The 18,583-nt window shown below is 46.1% G+C and overlaps 1 protein-coding gene across 1 annotated transcript; it reads left to right on the top strand.

Annotated features, from left to right (window-relative positions):
* Positions 1 to 102: 102 nt before the first annotated feature.
* MDH2 (malate dehydrogenase 2) lies at positions 103 to 18,253 on the top strand. The gene is made up of 9 exons (XM_080983187.1): positions 103 to 262; positions 5,228 to 5,396; positions 9,474 to 9,557; positions 11,520 to 11,629; positions 11,793 to 11,918; positions 14,621 to 14,698; positions 15,709 to 15,808; positions 17,199 to 17,350; positions 17,935 to 18,253. The coding sequence occupies exons 1-9, from the start codon at positions 191 to 193 to the stop codon at positions 18,064 to 18,066; spliced, it is 1,023 nt and encodes a 340-aa protein (XP_080839313.1). The 5' UTR covers positions 103 to 190; the 3' UTR covers positions 18,067 to 18,253.
* Positions 18,254 to 18,583: the final 330 nt, after the last annotated feature.

The following is an 18,583-nucleotide window of genomic DNA, read 5'->3' as shown; positions in this document are numbered from 1 at the left end:
CATCGCGAGAAAACGCGAGAGGGGCTTAAACGGGGTGGGCGCGGCGAGCGTGGAAACGGAAAGCCCAAAGCGGCAAGAGACCGAGCTCTCGCGAGACAACGACGGCGAAGTCTCGCGGTGCCCTCGCTGCCTGGAGGTCGTTCCCGAAGGAGAAAGAAGCCGCCGACTCTTCCCACGCCGTTCGCAGCCGATGACCATGTTCTCCCGCCTTACCCGGCCCGCCTCCGCCGCGCTCCGCAGAGGGTTCGCCACCTCCTCCCAGGTAGTTGAAGCGGGGAGGCGACGGGGGCCCGCGAGGGTTACCTGACGTGGGATGAGGCAGCGGCGGCAGCGAGTAGCCGTGGCTTGGGCCTGCTTGAATGAGATAGTGCGCATGCGTCTGGGGTGTTCTGTGCTCGGCGCTGTGCAAGGCAGCCAGGTTTTGGTGGCGCTGCACCCGACGGGGTTACAGGGCTGGTCGGTTGTTGCCCAGTTGATTATTTTTGTTATTACTCTGTTGCATTTTAATCCAAGGAGCTCGAGGTGGTCACATGGTTCTCCTCCCTCTCCATTTCATCCTCACAACAACCCTGTGAGGTAGGCTAGGCTTGGAGGCAGTGACTGGCCCTCAAGGTCACCCAGAGAGCTTCATGCGGGGATTGGACTCCCCCAGGTCTTTAACACCACACTGGCTCACTGTTGGAGGTTATAGCTGGACTTCATCATTTCCCTTTGGGTTGGTTAGTTCATTCAGTCAGTCACATACACTTGCAGATGAGAGAGAAACTTCCTAATGTTGAGTGGAGGTGTAATCCATTCAAATGCATATGCAGCTGATGCATTTTGTCTTAATAGGCGTTTATTTGCTGCATCTCGCAGTCATTGCAGCTTTTATGCAAAATGCATTTGGCATATACAAACACAACTGAGCAGGTAACGCTTTCGGATTAAGAATGATACAAAGGTAAGATTCAGAGAGCACCATGGGTGCTCCTTATTTTAAATAGCAGCTGCTGGGAATTTTGCAGTCTTTGCTATTACTTGATTGTGTCTCTCCGCAAGGAGAAAAGTTGCATAAAAAACAGCTGTGTGTCCTGGATGAGACCATTATAATTAAAACATTTTGTCTTATTTTGGTCATCCCCTTGATAAATGTGGTAGTCTTTATTCATTTTAAAGTAATTCGTTTTAATTCATTTTATTTATTCACACCAAGAGCCAGTGTGGTGTAGTAGTTAGAGTGTCAGACCAGGACCTGGGAGAGACCAGGGTTCAAATCTCCACAGCCATGAAGCCATGACCTTGGGCCAGTCACTGCCTCTCGGCTTAACCTACCTTACAGACTTGTTGTGGGAATTAAATTGAGAAAGGGAGAACAATATATGACACCTCAAGCTCTTAGGAGAAAAAGGGTGGGATATAAATGCAATAAATAAATTTTACTTCCAGAAGGAATCTGTGGTCTCTGACAAATGTTGGCTGTTGACCAAAATGTTTTTTAATTGATCTGTCCAGTCTCTTGACTAAGGCTCTAGAAGTCTTGGTGAGTAAATTCTATTGGGAATGGAGGACTGTGCTTTTGGAGTGGGGGGAAAGAACTGCTTGTTAAAAGTCCACTGGAAGGATCTTCAGTAAATTGCTTAGTGTAAATAGCTGCCTATTAGCCCAAGAAGGTGTGAAAAGCCAGTTCAGATAAAGACTTGGGCTAATACTGTATTTTAAGTCTCATTCAGATGGTAGGAATGGCATGACCCTTTTGCAGATGTCTGAGCAGAGGCTAGATTGAAAAAGAGATGTGGAGGAACTTGTATTGGCAGTGCCAGAATGGGATGGGAAGACTCAGACTAGTGATGGAGGAGCACAAGTCAGGCTAGCATGGTTGGAAGGTTTGCTGAGGAAATGAGTCTCAATTTGTTGGGGGTACAGGATGGAAGCAGCAAGACGTGGAGGTGTTTGTTGGTGGAGGCGCAGGTTCCTGATGGCAAATGACCTTGTGGTCAATAAATAAATTTTCATGGCATTGTCTGCACCAGTTCCTTTTAGCTTAATGCGCCTCTCAGAATAACACAAGGACTCTCATTCTATTACTTTTTTTAGGCTTTGTTCCTCATTAGTGCTCTGCTTCTTGGTTGTTTGCCAGGAAAGCACTTCATTAACAAGTTCAGGCCTCGCATTTAATTTGTACAAATGTCTTGCAACATCCCTCATCCTGGCTACTTTACAGACCTTTCACCCTTCCTAGTCAGGGCTTTTTGCAACTCCCACCTATTAACGGTGACATTTCTGCTCATTTCTTTTCAGGGTTGGGGCTCTCCTGTTCTTGCACAATTGCCGCTACTTCCCATTGGGGCAAGAACACTCCCTTCTGAATCATCTGTGTTCGCTGCAGAAAGCTTTGCAATATCAGTGGCCTCTGATTACATTAAATTCCTGGGCTTTGCAGAGGGAGGGAGGGGGGTGGGAGACAGAAACTGTTACTCTTCAGTTCACTGCTGGCCTTAAACTTGCAGGGCTTTTGCTCATGACTGTTACTTTTTGTCAACTTTCCTCCATTTGCTCTGCTTAATTCTATTTATTCAAAGATTTGTAGCCAGACTTTCATTATAAAATAGCAAGACAGTTAATAGGATAAAATTTGTGCAATAAACTAGTAAAAAACAAAGAAGCACAAATACTAGAGATGTCCAGAATTTTCAGTGGAACCGTACTAAAAAAACTGCGCAGGAGTGCTTCCTTGAATGTTTTAGCCAATTGGTGGAACGTTATTGTTGTGCTGCCCTGCTTGTGTCTTTAGGGGAGTCCTCTTTCTCCAACCTACTTCTGTCCAGGTGTTTTGGACTAAAACTCCCCGTCAGCCCCAGACATGTCATGATACAGGTCTAGGAGGGGCAGGAGCCAGATTGCAGCTGGTTCCAGGCACACGTGGTGGTGGTGGGATTGCTGCCTTTCTTCCCACAAATGCATAACTTGGTGGAACTGCTGTGGATGAAGGCAGTTCTGTGTAGCAAAGAGCTGTGTTGCAGCTGGCTATATTTTACCCCTGTGGATGGGTCAGTGGCCAGAGCTGTGGGAAAGTCTAGCAACTCTTTGAACTCAAAGCTGTTTGACAAGAGAATGGACTTCCTATGAAGACGGTGGCTCTCCTTCATTGAAGGTTTTTTAAGCAGAGGTTGGTTGACCATCTGTCATGGATGCTTTAGTTGAGATTCCCGCATTGCTGGATCAGAGGATCCTCAGGGTCCCTTCCAACTCTACAATTACAGTGGTACCTCTGGATGCGAACGGAATCCGTTCCGGAGCCCCGTTCGCATCCTGAGTAGAATGCAACCTGCGTGTGCGTGGGTCACGATTCGCTGCTTCTGCGCATGCGCGTGACATCATTTTGAGCGTATGCGCGAGCGGCAAAACCCAGAAGTAACGTGTTCCGTTAGTTCCGGGTCGCCGCAGAGCGTAACCTGAAAACACTCAACCTTTCTGGGCAAACCCAAATATTCTAAAAAAACTGGAGCCACTTTTTTTGAATTATTTAACAAAAATTGTATATTGCTTAACTGAAAATTAAATCTCTCGGTGGTTTGCAAACAATATAAAATGCACATTAAAATTGTCAACCAAAATATTTAAAATACAAGTTTATAAAAAACAAAATGAAGAATATAAAGTTTAAAATTGCATTCTAAGCTAAAATTATGGATTAAAATACACATCAGCTTTATTTGTCTGGTTGGCTTGTTCAAACTGAAATTCCCCGCTCCCTTCTTCTGGACTCTAGAAGTAATAGTGGAGAATAGGGGATTAAAGTATGCACAGATCTTTGGAGGTGAAAGGCAGTGACTGTGTCACTTTAAGCATTTATTTTGGGCAGGGGAGAGGCTACATTCCCACGGGACAACCTATCAGGGAAGGACTGCATGCCTACCCTTCTTTCTATTTCTCTCTGCCTTTCTCTCCCCTTCATTTTTGCTTCCTTGCCTGTGCGCGCGCACACACACACACACACACACACACAGTTAGATGCCAGGGGTGCAGGTTGCCCATCCTTGATCTAACTAGCTTATTGTGACAAGAGCTTTTGTGGGTGCAGTGAGCTGGCTTGATGAGACAGGGCTTTCTGTTCACCAGAACATTCCACCTAAGGAATAAAATGTGTGACTTGGCAGGCAGCTTTATTCTGTTTCTTGTCAATTGTTAATACAAGCCCTGAGAAAGTTATCCAGTTTGTTAATCTGGCCTGTGAATCCTCTTGTCCCTGTTGACCTTGAAAAATCCTCCATTTTGAGTCTCAAAGCCCTGAGGTCAAAGTCAGAGTGCCTCCAAAGGCAGGGGGAGCAGTTCAGCCAATATTATCCTCAATGTTTTTCTTTTTCCTCCTGCTTGGGCTATTAGCCACCTGTAACGCAGGCATTGGGATCACCTTTGCTTGGTTCAGTAGTCTTGGCAGTTTCCTTCTTTCAAAACTGCACTGTCAGCGGCATCAGTCTGCCATGGAAGTAATTGGAGAACTTGGCAGTGGCTTAATTTCTCCTTGGCCAGAGGATAGAAGTCCCTCTTGTCTATCAGCAAAGCTCCTTACAAGTCTCCTATGGTCCCTAATCAATTACTGCTAATATATAGTGGGGAATTCTTAAAGAAATGAAGGAGAAGGGTTTGGTGCTCACTTTCCAGCCAAGCCAGAGTCTGTGGGCTTAAGGAAGGATTTGAAGGAAGGGTGATTTAGTAAGCTGCAGAATTTTTTTTACAGAAACTCCTGTATAGGATATAGGGTGCTCTTTCAAATTTGAGATCTTTAGTTCCACGAAGGTTACAAATTCTAACCAGAGAATACCAATTTGTTTGGCTATTGCCATAAACATATAAAGTAACTTGTATACTGATCTCTGGTGTATGTTCAAAAAAACTTCCTTGGATGGGGAAAATACTTAGACCTCTGGTGTTTGGGACAACTGGGGTACTCTCTTTTGTTTCCAGAAGTGAGACAAGAACTGTTGGGTGATGAAGCAAGATTTGGACTTATGTTATATGGCAGCGTTTGCCAATCTGGTACCCTCCATAAGGTTTGCACTACAGCCAGTGCAGGGCATCCCGGCTGTCATGCAAACTGCAGGTATTCTTCGTGTTATGATGAAGGATGTGATGTGACCATGTAAAGCTTTGGGAAGCTCTGCACAAGAGCATCACTTGACCACTTCTGGTTAGCGCCTGAGAATATTCCATTTTAAATCATTTTCTTCTCTTTGCCTGCTCTTAGAACAATGCTAAGGTGGCCGTGCTTGGTGCTTCTGGTGGGATTGGCCAACCTCTCTCTCTCCTACTGAAGAACAGCCCCTTAATCAGTCGTCTCAACCTCTATGATATCGCCCACACTCCTGGTGTAGCAGCTGACCTCAGCCACATCGAAACGAGAGCTGAAGTGAAAGGTATGAGTTGCCGGTTAAACTTCTGGTCTAGTGCTCTGTGTTTATATATAATTTGTGTGCTCCTAATCCACAGCATTTATAGATGTAGTTGGTTGTAAGAACCCATAATGGATACGCGTTCCCCAGAACTAGAGTGAGCTGGGCCACTAGCCAAAGCTGACAGAAGGCACTTGGTGCCACCTGAGCCTCAAGCAATATTGATGGATTCAGAAGTACCCCTATGTGGATACATCTGGTCCAGGGAACCACCCACTAACTATGTTCCAGCCTTCTCTGGATTCAGCTTCAGATTATCCAGTCCATTGCTTTCTCTAAATGATTGTAATAATCATTCATAACTGGAGCAGGGAACCTGTGGCCCACCACATGTGGATTTACTTGGACTCCCAGTGCCATAGCCACTATGGCCCGTGGTCAGAAATTGATGGGACTTTGTAGTACAGCAGCAGCTAGAGGATTCCCACCCCTGGGTTCCCACCTCTGATTCATAGCCAACCTTCCATCCATCCAGTCTAGGGAACCGCCAACTAACTGTGCCTCAATCCTCTTATCTGGATTGAGCTTCATTTTGTTGGCTCTCATCCAGTCCATTACTGAAGCAAGACAACAGCACATCCACCGCCACACCTGCAGATATAAAGGAGAAGTAGAGCTGTGTGTCATCAGCATATTGCCCAATGCAAGGAGTACACATTTTTTATTCTCCCCACCCCACAAAACTGGACAAAGAGCCTGGAGGGGGAGAGCAACTCTATATACAGCAACTCCCCTTCTCCAACCCTCAAGTCTGCCCTGGTGCTGCACCCAGTACTCAGGTGAGCACAGCCAGGTAGGACCAAATATGGACTTTAGGCTGAGAAATGTTCCCCACCCTACACTAAACCATAGTTTAGCACTGCAAGAATGAGCTGCAGTGAGCCACTGGCTTGGGCACTTCTCTGGTGTGGCTGTAGAAAGGGATTAAGAAGCATTTGCTTCTGTTTTGGATTGTGTCATCTTGCCGCTTATTGTGTCATCCAAAGCCAGACAAATGTGGTAGATCTAATCTATCCCCACAAGGTTTTTCAGAGCTTTGCACACAGAGTCAAATTGTTTTGCAGAATGGGCTGGTTGCTGTGCTGAAAAAACTAGAAAAGTCTTGGGCTACCTGCCACTATAGGCTTCCTATAAACGTACTTGCCCAGTGGGAAAGTGTGTGTGAGGTCTTGGAAAAGTTCCTGTTCTTCCATGCTTTGGAAAAAGTGGAGATGCTTGTCATAATTGCGGATGGGCAAAGGGTGTTCAGGATGGTGATGTGGCATCAGTGTGATTTGTGTTTATTGCAAAGGCATATCTGTGTGCTAAAGTGCAAACCCATGAATTCTCTGGAGTGTAGAACAAGGGAGAGCAGGGTGGTTCCTTTTTTGTGTTGTGGCTGTTAGCAGAGTTGAAGGTTTGGCCTCATCCTTCCATTTCCCACCATGAATCATGTTGGTGGGAGGTGGAACTACAGTGACAGAGAATCTCTGCTTATCTACCTCTCCTGATCTACCTCTGCCCTCTTATTCCTGGAGGACATCACTGGGCAACAATTTTTTACTTTTTGAATGTTGTCTAGATTTCTACAACTGATTTAGAGTATTTTTGCACTGCTGAATCAGGAAATGGCATCCGATTCTCTCCATCAGGTCAGGTTTTTGTGCTATGTTGATTTGAAAAGAATCAGATCTTGTGACAAAATCGATTACATTTTTGTGGCATTATGAGCTGATTTTTGTCAACACATATCATCCTAAATATGTTTTTAAGAGAAAAAAATGTTTTTCCAACAACATATATTGATTACCTGATAGAAACATCGAATACTGTAAACTGAATGGTGGGCATTGATAAAGGTAAGTACACGTAAATTGCATGTTGCTTCACCATTTTTCAAACTTCAGGGCTTGAACTTCCGTTTCTTGGAACTCTTGGAATGCTCAGCGGCAGGGAGGTCTCTCTTCAGAGTCCAACAGTAGTCAGCCATCATGACTGCGTCCCAGCAACCCTGATACCTGGTCTCCATCTCTTTCATGTCCTGATGGAATCTCTCCCCCTGCTCGTCACTCATTGAACCCAGGTTCTCAGGAAACCGGTCCATATGTGAAAATAGGTCGTGCATCTTGACGCTCATGTTGCAGCCCAGGTTTCTGAAAGCAGTCAGCATGTTGTTGACAAGTTCTGCGTAGTTTCTGGCCTTATTGTTGCCAAGAAAGTTCTTCACTACCAGAACAAATGCCTTCCACGCTTCCAGTTCCACTTTGTTCATTGACTTTCCGAACTCTGGATCTCTGATGAGCTGACGGATCTGAGGACCGTCAAAGATGCCAGATTTCAACTTCTCCATGGACAATCCTGGAAAAGCCTGGCACAAGTAAGTGAAGATGTCACCATCCTTGTCCAGAGCCTTGGTGAACTGCTTGATTAAGCCGAGCTTGATGTGCAGTGGTGGGAAGAGTATTCTGTCTCTGTCCACCAGAGGGTCGTTGATGACGTTCCTTTTTTTGCAAGGCACCAATTCCTCCCGCACAGGCCAGTCCTTCTTCGTGTAATGCTGAGCACGGTCCTTACTATCCCACATGCACAGAAAACATGGGTACTTGGTGAAGCCAGACTGTTGTCCCAACAAAAAGTTCACCATCTTCAGGTCAACACAAATAAACCACTTATGCTGATCATAACCAATTTTCTCCAGCACATACTTCACCCCTTCATAGTTCTCCTTCAGTGTACTCGAGTGAGCCAGGGGTTTTGATCCCCAATTTTATGCTTTGCCGCACCAATTTATGGAAGATTTCGAGGTTTTATGACTTCAAACTGATCCCTTTTCGACATAATCACCCAGAACTATCGAACCTGAATACTTCTTGTGATTAAAATAATCATCTCCAATCAAAACAATTATTTGACATGGCATTTTACCCCCACCAACTTCTTCTAAAATGCTCCACACAAGCGTACATGTGAACAAAAATGTAAAAAAATGACATGTGGCCATAACTCAAAAACTTGACCTGATTGAGCAAAACCAATGTGATTTTTGGATTCAGCGCATCAGATTCGTCCTAAATCAGCTGAAAAAACGCAGACAACAAATTTGTTGTTGACCAGTGCATTGTAAGAAATGCAAGTTTGTGTGTGTGCAGCTGCAGTGGCTATGAATCTCTCTATGAGTTCCTCTTTCCCTGTTGGAAGGTTGCCTAGAGAGAAACACATTCCCATTTGCAGTATCCCACACTCTGAATTGAGCAAGCGGCAAAGGGTGGCCCTTTGTTTGTCCTCCACAATAACCCTATCTCTGTGTTGAGAAGGACAAAGCTTCAGCCACACTCAACTGCAGGTTTAATTAAAAATGATATAAAGCTTATGGAGAGGCTTCTATTGGTTGGTGCTTGAGCTTGCTCAGCTCAGAACTCTGTTTGTAGATTCTACCCCCATCCCACCCCATCTGAATATGCCTTCCCAGTTTGAGTAAGTGAACTTGTCTGGCTAGCTTGTTTGACATGCTATCTGCTGCTGCTCCATGAAGCTCTTATTCTGCCTATATTTGTGCCCCATTGAGGATCAGTGCATAGTGCTCTTAATAAAGCCATAAGTGGTTTGGAACCCACTTACCTGAAGAGGAATCTTGGCCTGCCCATGTCTTAAGATGAAGGTTAAGACGTTTTTATCCAGATATTTTAATTTGTGTAATCTTCAGGGTGAATATTTCAATGTTGATTCCTGATGTTAGCGTGCGTTGTCTTAAGTTTTAATTATAAATGATGTATTGGGTTTTAGTTAATGTATTGTCTATGTTGTCAAAATCTGTTTAGATGAAGAGTGGTATAGAAGTGTGTTAAGTATTGACTGGAAGCTGCAAGGTGCTGCATCTTGATGCAATGGAATACTGCTTCAGGATGCTACATTTAAAATAAACAATAGAAAAAATAGGTTCATCAACAGCAAATGTGTCTTCAATTCCTGCACACACACATAATTCAGCATGTTGAGTTCATCTGGATGAATGATCTGCCAATAGAAAAGTGTAAATGCAGCTATCTCTTTTTTTCACTTCAGGTTTCCTAGGACCTGAGCAGTTGCCAGAGTCTCTGAAGGGCTGCGAAGTTGTTGTTATTCCAGCCGGTGTTCCTAGAAAGCCGGGTAAGTCTTTTAATCTACGGAAATTCTAAAGGAGTGCCAAGTCACGTGGGATTGTTGGGTAAGTGCACCTGGCATCGCCTGGTGCCCCTGTTGAGGCACTCAAATTTGTGCCTTCGGCAATCTTCGCGGAGCTCTGGCCCAATGGTTGCCAGTGGTTTGATTTGAATTAATGAATGATTTTAAGAGTGTTGTGTTGTGTTGTGTTGTGTTGTGTTGTACTGTTTTATTGTTGTTAGCCGCCCTGAGCCCGGCTTCGGCTGGGGAGGGCGGGATATAAATAAAATGTATTATTATTATTATTATTATTATTATGCCTGAGGAATAGGTATGGTATTCCAGGACAACTTGTATCTCTGCCTCCCCTTGTAGGCCAATGATCAAAACAGTTCCTGCTTGAGCTTCTATTAGACTCAAAGGGCTGTGCATAAGTATTCGCTTGGTGGCTCTTCAGTGAAGCTGGAATAAAGCGCTTGACACCTTGTATTTTATTTTTATTTATTGTGTACAATTATTTATATCCTGCTTTCTGAGGCAGCTTACAGGAAACATTAAACTGAATTTTTAAAAACCACAATAAACAATGTCAGAATGCATAGACTGTAACTGGGAGTCTTTCCACAGGCCAGTCGGCAGCAGAATGGCCTGAGGAGAAAGCTCAGCAAACTTAAAATAGCTTGTAATATTACAATTCCCTCCCTCTCTATTCTCCAGGCTTCTCCCAGTTGCCATAGGAAGGCCCATAGCTCGGTGGTAGAGCACCTGCTTTGACTGCAGAAGGGCCATTGTCCAATCCTTGGCATATCTAGGACTGGGAGAGATTGATGCCTGAAACCTTGGAGAGCCACCACTAGTCATGATGTAGATAACACTGAGCTAGACTGACCTTTGGTTCAGCTCTCCATGTAAGGCAGTTTCCTATGTCCCCATAATTTGCTGCCTTGTCCAACATTTGCTGATCTAAATTCCTTCCTGCAGACCTTCAGTGCTTCTAATCCCCACAGTCCAAGAATGTTTGGGGGGAGGAGAGAGGTGGGCTGGAGCCCTTTTAGGCAGTGCAAAGTCTGTTTTTCCTTGAAATACCCACTTTTTGTGCCTCCTGCCACTGTCTCCATCTGACACTTGAGAACTTCTGGCAACCATGCCTTTTAATTTAAATTTGTCAAGAGCCCTCTTCTGAAACTGGAGGGGAAAATCAGCGTGAGGCCTTGGGGAGAGACCCTGCTCTTTCATCAGCTTTGGGGGAGGTATTCTTTGTTTAGCATTCAAAGTGGTTCGGTGCAATGCAGCTGAATCCTTAAATTCAACCCAGCTTGCACAATTACACTGGGCCTTAGAGGTACTTGGAGCGCTCAGTGTGAAGTTGCCACCAGGGGCGTCATTCCTCCCTCCACTCTGGAGGGGATCAGGAAGAGCCGAACTTTTTCACTGCCTGCTGCTGCCAGAGGAGGTGCTTCAGCCTATGTTCCATGCTGGCAACCAGAGATGGTTGAAGTGCAGTGGTGTTGCAGACAAGGGAGGCACCTGCCTTTTCCTGGGGCATGTATGTCGACAGCCCAGGGACTACATTCCATCATGGGCAGCCTTCTTCCAGTCAGTGATGGGCAGCGCAATGGATATACAACTCTTGCTTTGGTGTGGTAGACTACATTTCAGCCATGCAAAAGTCTCCACATCTCTCCATTGCCCTTCTAGGCGAGTAAGAGGCATTAGCACAGTTCAAAGGCACTCATGGTGGGTGTGTAGCAGGGGCAGAGAGGCATGGCCTAGGGAGTGCCCTGAGGGCCAGAGAGAGATGGAGGGCCGCATTCATCCCACAGACCCTCAGGTCCCCTGCCTCTGGTGTGTAGTGCCCAGCTGGGGACTTATCTATGAGTGTACCTGTGATGTGATTTCTCTTCATCTGAATGGGGGTTAGATAGATACTGGAAAGCAGCTAATAAGTTTCTCCACTGTGCTCTATAGGTATGACCCGTGATGACCTTTTCAACACGAATGCCACCATTGTTGCTAACCTGGCAGCCGCTTGTGCCCAGCACTGCCCTGAAGCCATGATCTGTGTGATTGCAAATCCGGTAAGCAAATTCCAGCCTCCCTTTGCCTGTGAGTAAAGGAGTGCAGTGTGTCTGACAGTAGCCGGCTTGGGAAACAGGTGTGTGCCTTTTTCTCTTATCTCCCCTGATATAGAGGGAGCTTTGTGCATTTAAAGGGGCAATGAATTTTCCTTTTTGCTTTCAGGTCAATTCTACCATCCCAATTACTTCTGAGGTCTTTAAGAAGCATGGGGTATACAACCCCAACAAAATTTTCGGCGTCACAACACTGGACATTGTCCGAGCAAACACTTTCGTGGCTGAACTGAAGGTATGTTGTTGCAGTCTGGGCTCACATTTGGCATTGAGGACTCCATTAATGTCCTTGGGTCTCACTGTAGCATAAGGATTTGTGGTGATGGGACTTCCCCAGAATCCTGTCTGTGGTACAGGCCCAATTAGAAAGTGAATTTTTGGCTCTGTCCTTTCATAAGCCCAAGTCCTTGAGCTGCCTCCACCCCTGCCAGAAATGGCTCTACTGTAGAAAAGGTACTGTATGTTCCGGCGTATGCTTTTTAGTGTACAACTTTTTAACCCTGGAAAATCACCCCAAAAGTCGGGGGTCGTCTTATACGCTGGGTGTATGCGTTGGGAAGGAGGAGAGGGAGCTGGTGAGCAGAGGCGCCCCTTCTGCCGTCGCTCCCCTTCCATTCCCACAGAAGGGGACGCAGAAAGTCCTTCCGAGTGCGGCGCTCACCTGCCCGCCCGCCAAACGGCTCGCCTCGGGCTGCTGCTGCTGCTGCTGCTGCTGCGACGGCAGAGGCAGCAGAGGGGTGTGTGCTCTGCCCCTGGCAGCGCTCAAACTCTATAACTCTAAAACTGAACAGCAAAATTTGTGGGGTCGTCTTATACTCCCAGTCGCCTAATATGCTGGAATCTACGGTACCTGGATTTTAATTTTCTTAAGCCAGTGTTTAATGCTACAAACTTCGTTACTGAGTGCAGATTTGGGACTTGTCTAACAGCATGTGGATAATCTAAACAAGGGACTGTGAACAGAATCCTGATTCAGAGAGTAGCAGCTACAGGAGGAAGTAGCCAGTTGAGAGGGCAAATCATATTGCACCTAAGCAGGGGCAGTCAATGTGGTGCCCTCTGGATATTGTTGAACAACAGCTGGATTCCTTGTTACCCTTTAATATTCCCTCTGCAACTACAGAGGGCTGAATCAAACCTATAAAAATTACAAGCTGCCATGCTCAGCAGGCTGTTGACTGGGTGGCAAACACCCTGCCGTGGGTAACACATTGGCTGTTACTTGGGTGGTTTGGCGTTCAACAGCATGGTTGCTGCCTCAGGGTCTGCTAGGATGATCAACACCCTAACCTCCTTAGACTCTGCGGGTCCTGTTCTCTGCCTGTCCAGACACAAAGCAAAAGGCAGCTTGACGTTTCAACGCCCTGTGATCTCTTTGCCAGCTAGGCACACTTTGTGAAAGACTTAGAAGGCCTATTGTCCTGAGCCAAAGAAAACTGATCTCTGGCCAGCTGCTGTCCGCTGAAACAGAACAGCATGTCCCCCCTTCACCTTGGCATAAGGTTGCAGGGATAATAAATAGAAATCCCATGATGTGGTTTTGATTTACTCCTTTGCACTTCGGCTGCAGGCCAAAACATTTCCAGATCTATCTTCCGCATATTATTAGCCCGCTCTTGGGGTTGGGAAGAAGCGGTGGCCGAAGAACCTCTGAGCGCAGTTCAGTTGCACAGATTATGGGTTCAAGTGCTCAGCTGTATTTCCAGAAATCAGGCCTCTCAAATCTGTGCTCATTGCTCTTTTGCTGCCAGGGCACTTTAAATACCTGCTTTTTCTCAGGGGTTGCAGTGTTGGGTTACCTTGATGTTTCCGTTCTGCCCCCACCTGCAGTTCATTTGCATTTTGCAAATTAAATTGAATATCTCTATACCTTACAAAGGTTTTTACCTTTTACCACTTCTTTTTGGGAAGGAAAGATAGGCATGGGAATTAGGAGAGACAGAACGGCAGAGGTGCTAGAGCCTCACTTCTTATCACGCCCTGGAAGGGCCTAAGCCTTAACTGGACATTTCCCACTAATTTGAGTGTTTCCCTGTTCCATGAGGGATAGGAACTCCCCCACCCCACCCCCACCCCCCAATCATAAAATGAAAGTCGGGATCTTGGGAATATTGGTTCTGTATCATCGCAATCCATCTGCAGGTGCAAAGAGCATGCACATACCTTTAAAAAAAATTTTTTTTTAAAAGAAAAGTACATTCCGTCATGCAAAAGTACATAATACATGTATTTTGGGGATTGGTGCCCAGAACCTTCCTTTCAATTCAACAGTTCAGTTTTACACTTTAATAACAACAACAACAACAACAACAACAACAACAACAACAACAACATGCATCAGATCATTTCCAGATTGGAAGTGGATGTACCAATCTCTGGGTGTGTTCACACCATATATGTAAAGCACTGTGATACCACTTTAAGCCAGCATGACCTCCTCCAAGGAATCCTGACAGATGTAGTTTTTTAATGGTGCTGACTGTTGTTAGGAAGCTCCCTATTCCTCTTCTCAGACTACAATTCCCAGAGTCCCATTGGAAGAGGATTGGCTTTTAAACCTCTGGGAAGTTTAGCTCTCTGAGGGGGAATAGGAGTTTCCGTAACAATTCTCGTCAACCTCAAAAAAACCCCTACAACACCCAGAATTCTTTGAGGGAAGCCATGATGGTCATAGTGCTTTAAATGTATGGTGCTTTTGTGGCCTTTTCCAGTCCTTAAACTGATACCAGCCCATCTAGCTACCAGCCCATCACTAGGCACAAGTTTAAAGGGCTGGTGTACTTGCAATACAGTTGGGTCTGCTGGCCTTTTAAGTTCATATGATTGCTGCTAATTGTGGCAGAGACAGTGTGCCAATTCCTTCTTCTCAATGAGCCCATCCAGCTTGCTGCAGATGTTGACTACAGATTCTTGCTGAAACCTGCCTCTCTTCCACAGGGCTTGGATCCAGCTCGTGTAAACGTCCCTGTGATCGGCGGCCATGCAGGAAAGACTATCATCCCTCTGATTTCTCAGGTCTGTGTTAGAGTCCTGACTGTTCCAGAGTTTCATGATAGCTCTGGCTCTGGAAAAGTTGCCTGTGTGTATTTGTGAGGAAAGTGTCTGTTATTGGAAGTATAGCTGCAGAGCCTTCCAGGAGAGTTTGGCTATGAATGGGAAGAGAAAGGCTTATGTGACCAATTGGAAAGAGAGACTGAAAGCCCTACAGTCAGTCTCATCTTAGAGCATGCGATAGTGAGTTCAGAGGGGGCTTGCATAGGAGGTAGTGATGGCTACTTGGATGGCTTTAAAAGAGAATTGGATAAATTCATGGAGGAGAGGGCTATTGATGGCTACAAGCCTTGATGATTATCCTCTGCCTCCACAGTTGGAGGCAGCCCATGCTTCTGAATAGCAGTTTCTGGAAACCACAGGAAGGGGAGAGTGCTCTTGCGCTTGGATCCTGCTTGCTGGTTTCCCAGCTGTTTGGCCACACTGAGAAGAGGGTGCTAGACTAGCTGGACCATTGGTGTGCTCCAGCAGGCTCTTTTGTTCTTGCACTTTAAAATTCTCCTGATCAACCGATGACAAAATTCTGCGTGGGGAGCTCAGTAACACAGTCGATGCCAAAAGCTTGAAGTCAGTGGCTGTCAGCTGATAGGCACTTCCTTCAGGCTCTACTTCCTGCAAGGGTTGGGTGTGCTACTGATTTCCCCATGGGGACAAGTGAGTGTGATTTGGAGGAAACACCCTTGTGGGCCAGATAGGAATCTTTGTCGAGCCTCATTCAACCTGCAGGCTAGAGATTCCCCACGCATGTTGTTGTATCCAGCCGAACTCTACTTGGGAGTCAAACCTGAGTTAAGTCATTTATTTTCAGTGGGTCTCCTCTGAATGTGACACATGTTGGATACAACCCTTAATCTTATAAATGCTTAAGCAGGGTACATGTAACGCTTGTTAAAATAATTTTAATAAAATAAACAAAACTTAATATATGACTCATACATGGCTGAATCATAAATCTATTCCTCCTCCTCTTACAGTGTACACCCAAAGTAGATTTCCCTCAGGACCAGTTGACAGCCCTTACTGGAAGGATTCAGGAGGCTGGGACGGAGGTTGTCAAGGCAAAAGCAGGTGCAGGTAGGTTGACTCACGGGAACATTCCCCCTCTGGATTCCCATGTAGTATCCTTAAGTGGGGCAGTGCTACCAGTGGGGCTTAGTGAGTTATCAGCCGCAGGCTTCCCCCTTGTGCCCCTTCCTCACCAGGTGTTTTGCCGGCCAGCAGTGCAGCTTGTTCTTCTTGTCTAGCTGGACTGATCCCTCTCCAGCCCAGCAACCACAAAGGAAGCAGGTGAAAATGCTCCAGCTGAGGCAAGAGTGTTGAGCTTCCCTTCAGCTCTGCAGTCCCAGAATAGCTGGCAGCTGGGAGTGTTCTTTGTGGCAGGGCCAGTGGAAGCAAGGTCCCTACAGTTTCTTTCTCTGACCAGTGGATAGAGTTTAGGCTGGTCTGCCCCCCCCCCCCCAGCCGCCTTCATATTCTTCCTGAGAGACAAAGTGGTGCAGTGTCCCAGTGACCTTTGTTCCCATTCAATGAAACTTTAGACACTTCATAAAGGGCTGTATGAGATGGTTATTGCCATGAAGGTGACAATCCAGATTTTAAGACGTGGCATGAAAGGGAAAAGGAGGGAAAAGGAAAAGGAGTAAGGTGTAAAAGAAACAAAGTTTCTATAAGGGCCAACTGAAATGGGAAAAAATGGTTCAGGAGGAGGAGGAGCCATATAGTGGCTGGTATGTAGTTCAGCTGATGAGTTCATCTCCCATTGCTGCAGATGAATTCATTATTTTGCAATCTTTAAAGTGGGGGTGGGTAACCTGTGGTCCTCCAGGTGTTATCAGACTGTTACCCCCCCCCCCCAAATAATCCCTGGCTATTGACCATACTGGCTGCTGGGAGTTGGGAGTCCAACCACATCTAGACGAGGGCCACAGATGTTTTTCTGTCTTGTCTTAAAGCAACCCTGTTAAGTGGGGGAGGAGTATTACTGTCCTTGTAATTGCAGATCGGGGTATCCAATGTGGTGCCGTCCAGATGTTGTTGGACTCCCAACTCCTACCAACCCTACCCAATGTGGTCAGCGGTTGGGGATGGTAGGCATTAGGAGTAAAAAAAGAATATCTAGAGGGCACCTTGTCGGCTATTACAGATGGGCAGCTGAGGCTGAGAGAGAATAGCTGGTCCATGGCAAAAGTGAGATTCAAATGCAGGACCCCTTGGTTATTAGCTCATGTTGTTAGCTAGTAGGCTGCACCAGCATACATCTTTTGAGGCATGCTGTGTGCTGGGAAGCTTTTGCTGTATTCCTTTGGGGGAAACAGTTGGCCTGTGGGGGGCAGGGTTCACCACTGGAACATTTCCCACATAACTCCAGATGATGGCTTCAGAATTGTGCTGGCACGTTAGGTAAGCAGACCCCTTGTCCGTGTTCCTCCACGCTGTTGAATCTTTTCCCATTTTCCCCCAACAGGATCAGCCACGCTCTCTATGGCTTATGCTGGTGCCCGGTTTGTTTTCTCCGTCCTGGATGCGATGAATGGGAAGGAGGGGGTCATTGAGTGCTCTTTTGTCCGGTCAGAGGAAACTGAGTGCCCATATTTCTCCACGCCACTGCTGTTTGGGGTATGGAGCTGTGGTGACACTTGTGTCTATTTGCATATATGTGTAGATCACCTTCCAACCACTTGATTCTCGAATTTTGCCCATTTTTTCAGGCATATGCCTGTCACTGGCATTGCATTGGAGAAGCCTTGGTCTCAGGCTCATAAACCTAAAAAGACAAGATACCCAAACTGGGGGAAGGGGGAGTGGAAGGAAAAAGGATAGAGGAAGGAGATAACTTTGACAATGCCAGAAGGAAGTGGTGGGTTGTGAACGGGCATTGAAATCCCTCTGGGGCCAGGCTGGGCGACCTTGCTTGGACAGAGAGAGCAGAGTTCAGGGCAAGGGTTTTACGCCAGGCAGATTTTGCAAAGGAGGTCTTCAGCATTACCTGGCCCTAGGTAGTTTAGGGAAGCATTCTTCAACCTCCATGTGTTTTTCTTGCTAGGGCTGATGGGAGTTGTCATCATAGTGTTTTAAACATGTGGTCTGAATATGGCCTTTGTAACAGAGACTTTTCCAGCTAAAGCAACATTTGTCTCTCTTGCGTTTGCTTCGTTGTGCTAATCTCCCCACCCCTCACTTCCCCCTTTCTTCCCTTTTAGAAAAACGGCATTGAGAAGAACCTAGGCATTGGCAAGATTTCTCCTTTTGAAGAGAAGATGGTGGCAGAGGCAGTTTCGGAGCTGAAAGCTTCCATCAAGAAAGGGGAAGAGTTTGCCAAGAGCATGAAGTGAAGATCTGTTGATGACAAAAGAAGAGAACTGCAGCCCCCTTAATTTATTTTAAGGTGCATCATGTCACTTTAAAGGCTTCCGGAGCAAAGCATTGAGTTCTGCTTCCAGGCCTTGATGTTAGCCCTGCCCTATAAATCTGTTGATTGGAATTCCGTTCCACAATTAAAAAACAACCTGTTTATTTTTCCCCAATGTGTTCCCTGGGTGAAACCAGCGTGTGGTGATCTGAGTGTGTGTGTGTGCGTGCGTGCGTGCGTGCGTGCATGCGTGTTCACATGCATGTGTTTGTGTGTGTCTATCTGGGCCTGTTCCCTAAAAGAGGCACTCCAAGATCAGTGCTTTGAGACTCGAGAGCTTTTCCACAAGGAAGTTTTGGGGTCATAGTAGGGTTATCCCCACATACCTCTTTGGGCAGATGTTGAGGTGGTTGGTGGGCAGTCCTAAGATAGCTTTGCTTCTGTGCAAGCAGATTGTTATGCTTTCAGCCCTGTGGTGGAGACATATGGCCCATCTGATG

Source organism: Podarcis pityusensis (assembly GCF_964106645.2).
Source record: "Podarcis pityusensis genome assembly, chromosome: 15".
In the NCBI taxonomy this organism is placed as follows: domain Eukaryota; kingdom Metazoa; phylum Chordata; class Lepidosauria; order Squamata; family Lacertidae; genus Podarcis; species Podarcis pityusensis.
The sequence above is the reverse complement of the archived record's forward strand: the minus strand, read 5'-3'. Positions and strand labels throughout refer to the sequence as shown.

What these genes read in the sequence shown, in the direction of transcription:
- MDH2 (XM_080983187.1), top strand. Translation starts at nt 191, where the DNA reads ATGACCATGTTCTCCCGCCTTACCCGGCCCGCCTCCGCCGCGCTCCGC. An exon ending in CTTTCGTGGCTGAACTGAAG is followed by an intron (nt 11,919 to 14,620) that starts GTATGTTGTTGC and finishes TCTCTTCCACAG; the next exon opens with GGCTTGGATCCAGCTCGTGT. An exon ending in CAAGGCAAAAGCAGGTGCAG is followed by an intron (nt 15,809 to 17,198) that starts GTAGGTTGACTC and finishes TTCCCCCAACAG; the next exon opens with GATCAGCCACGCTCTCTATG.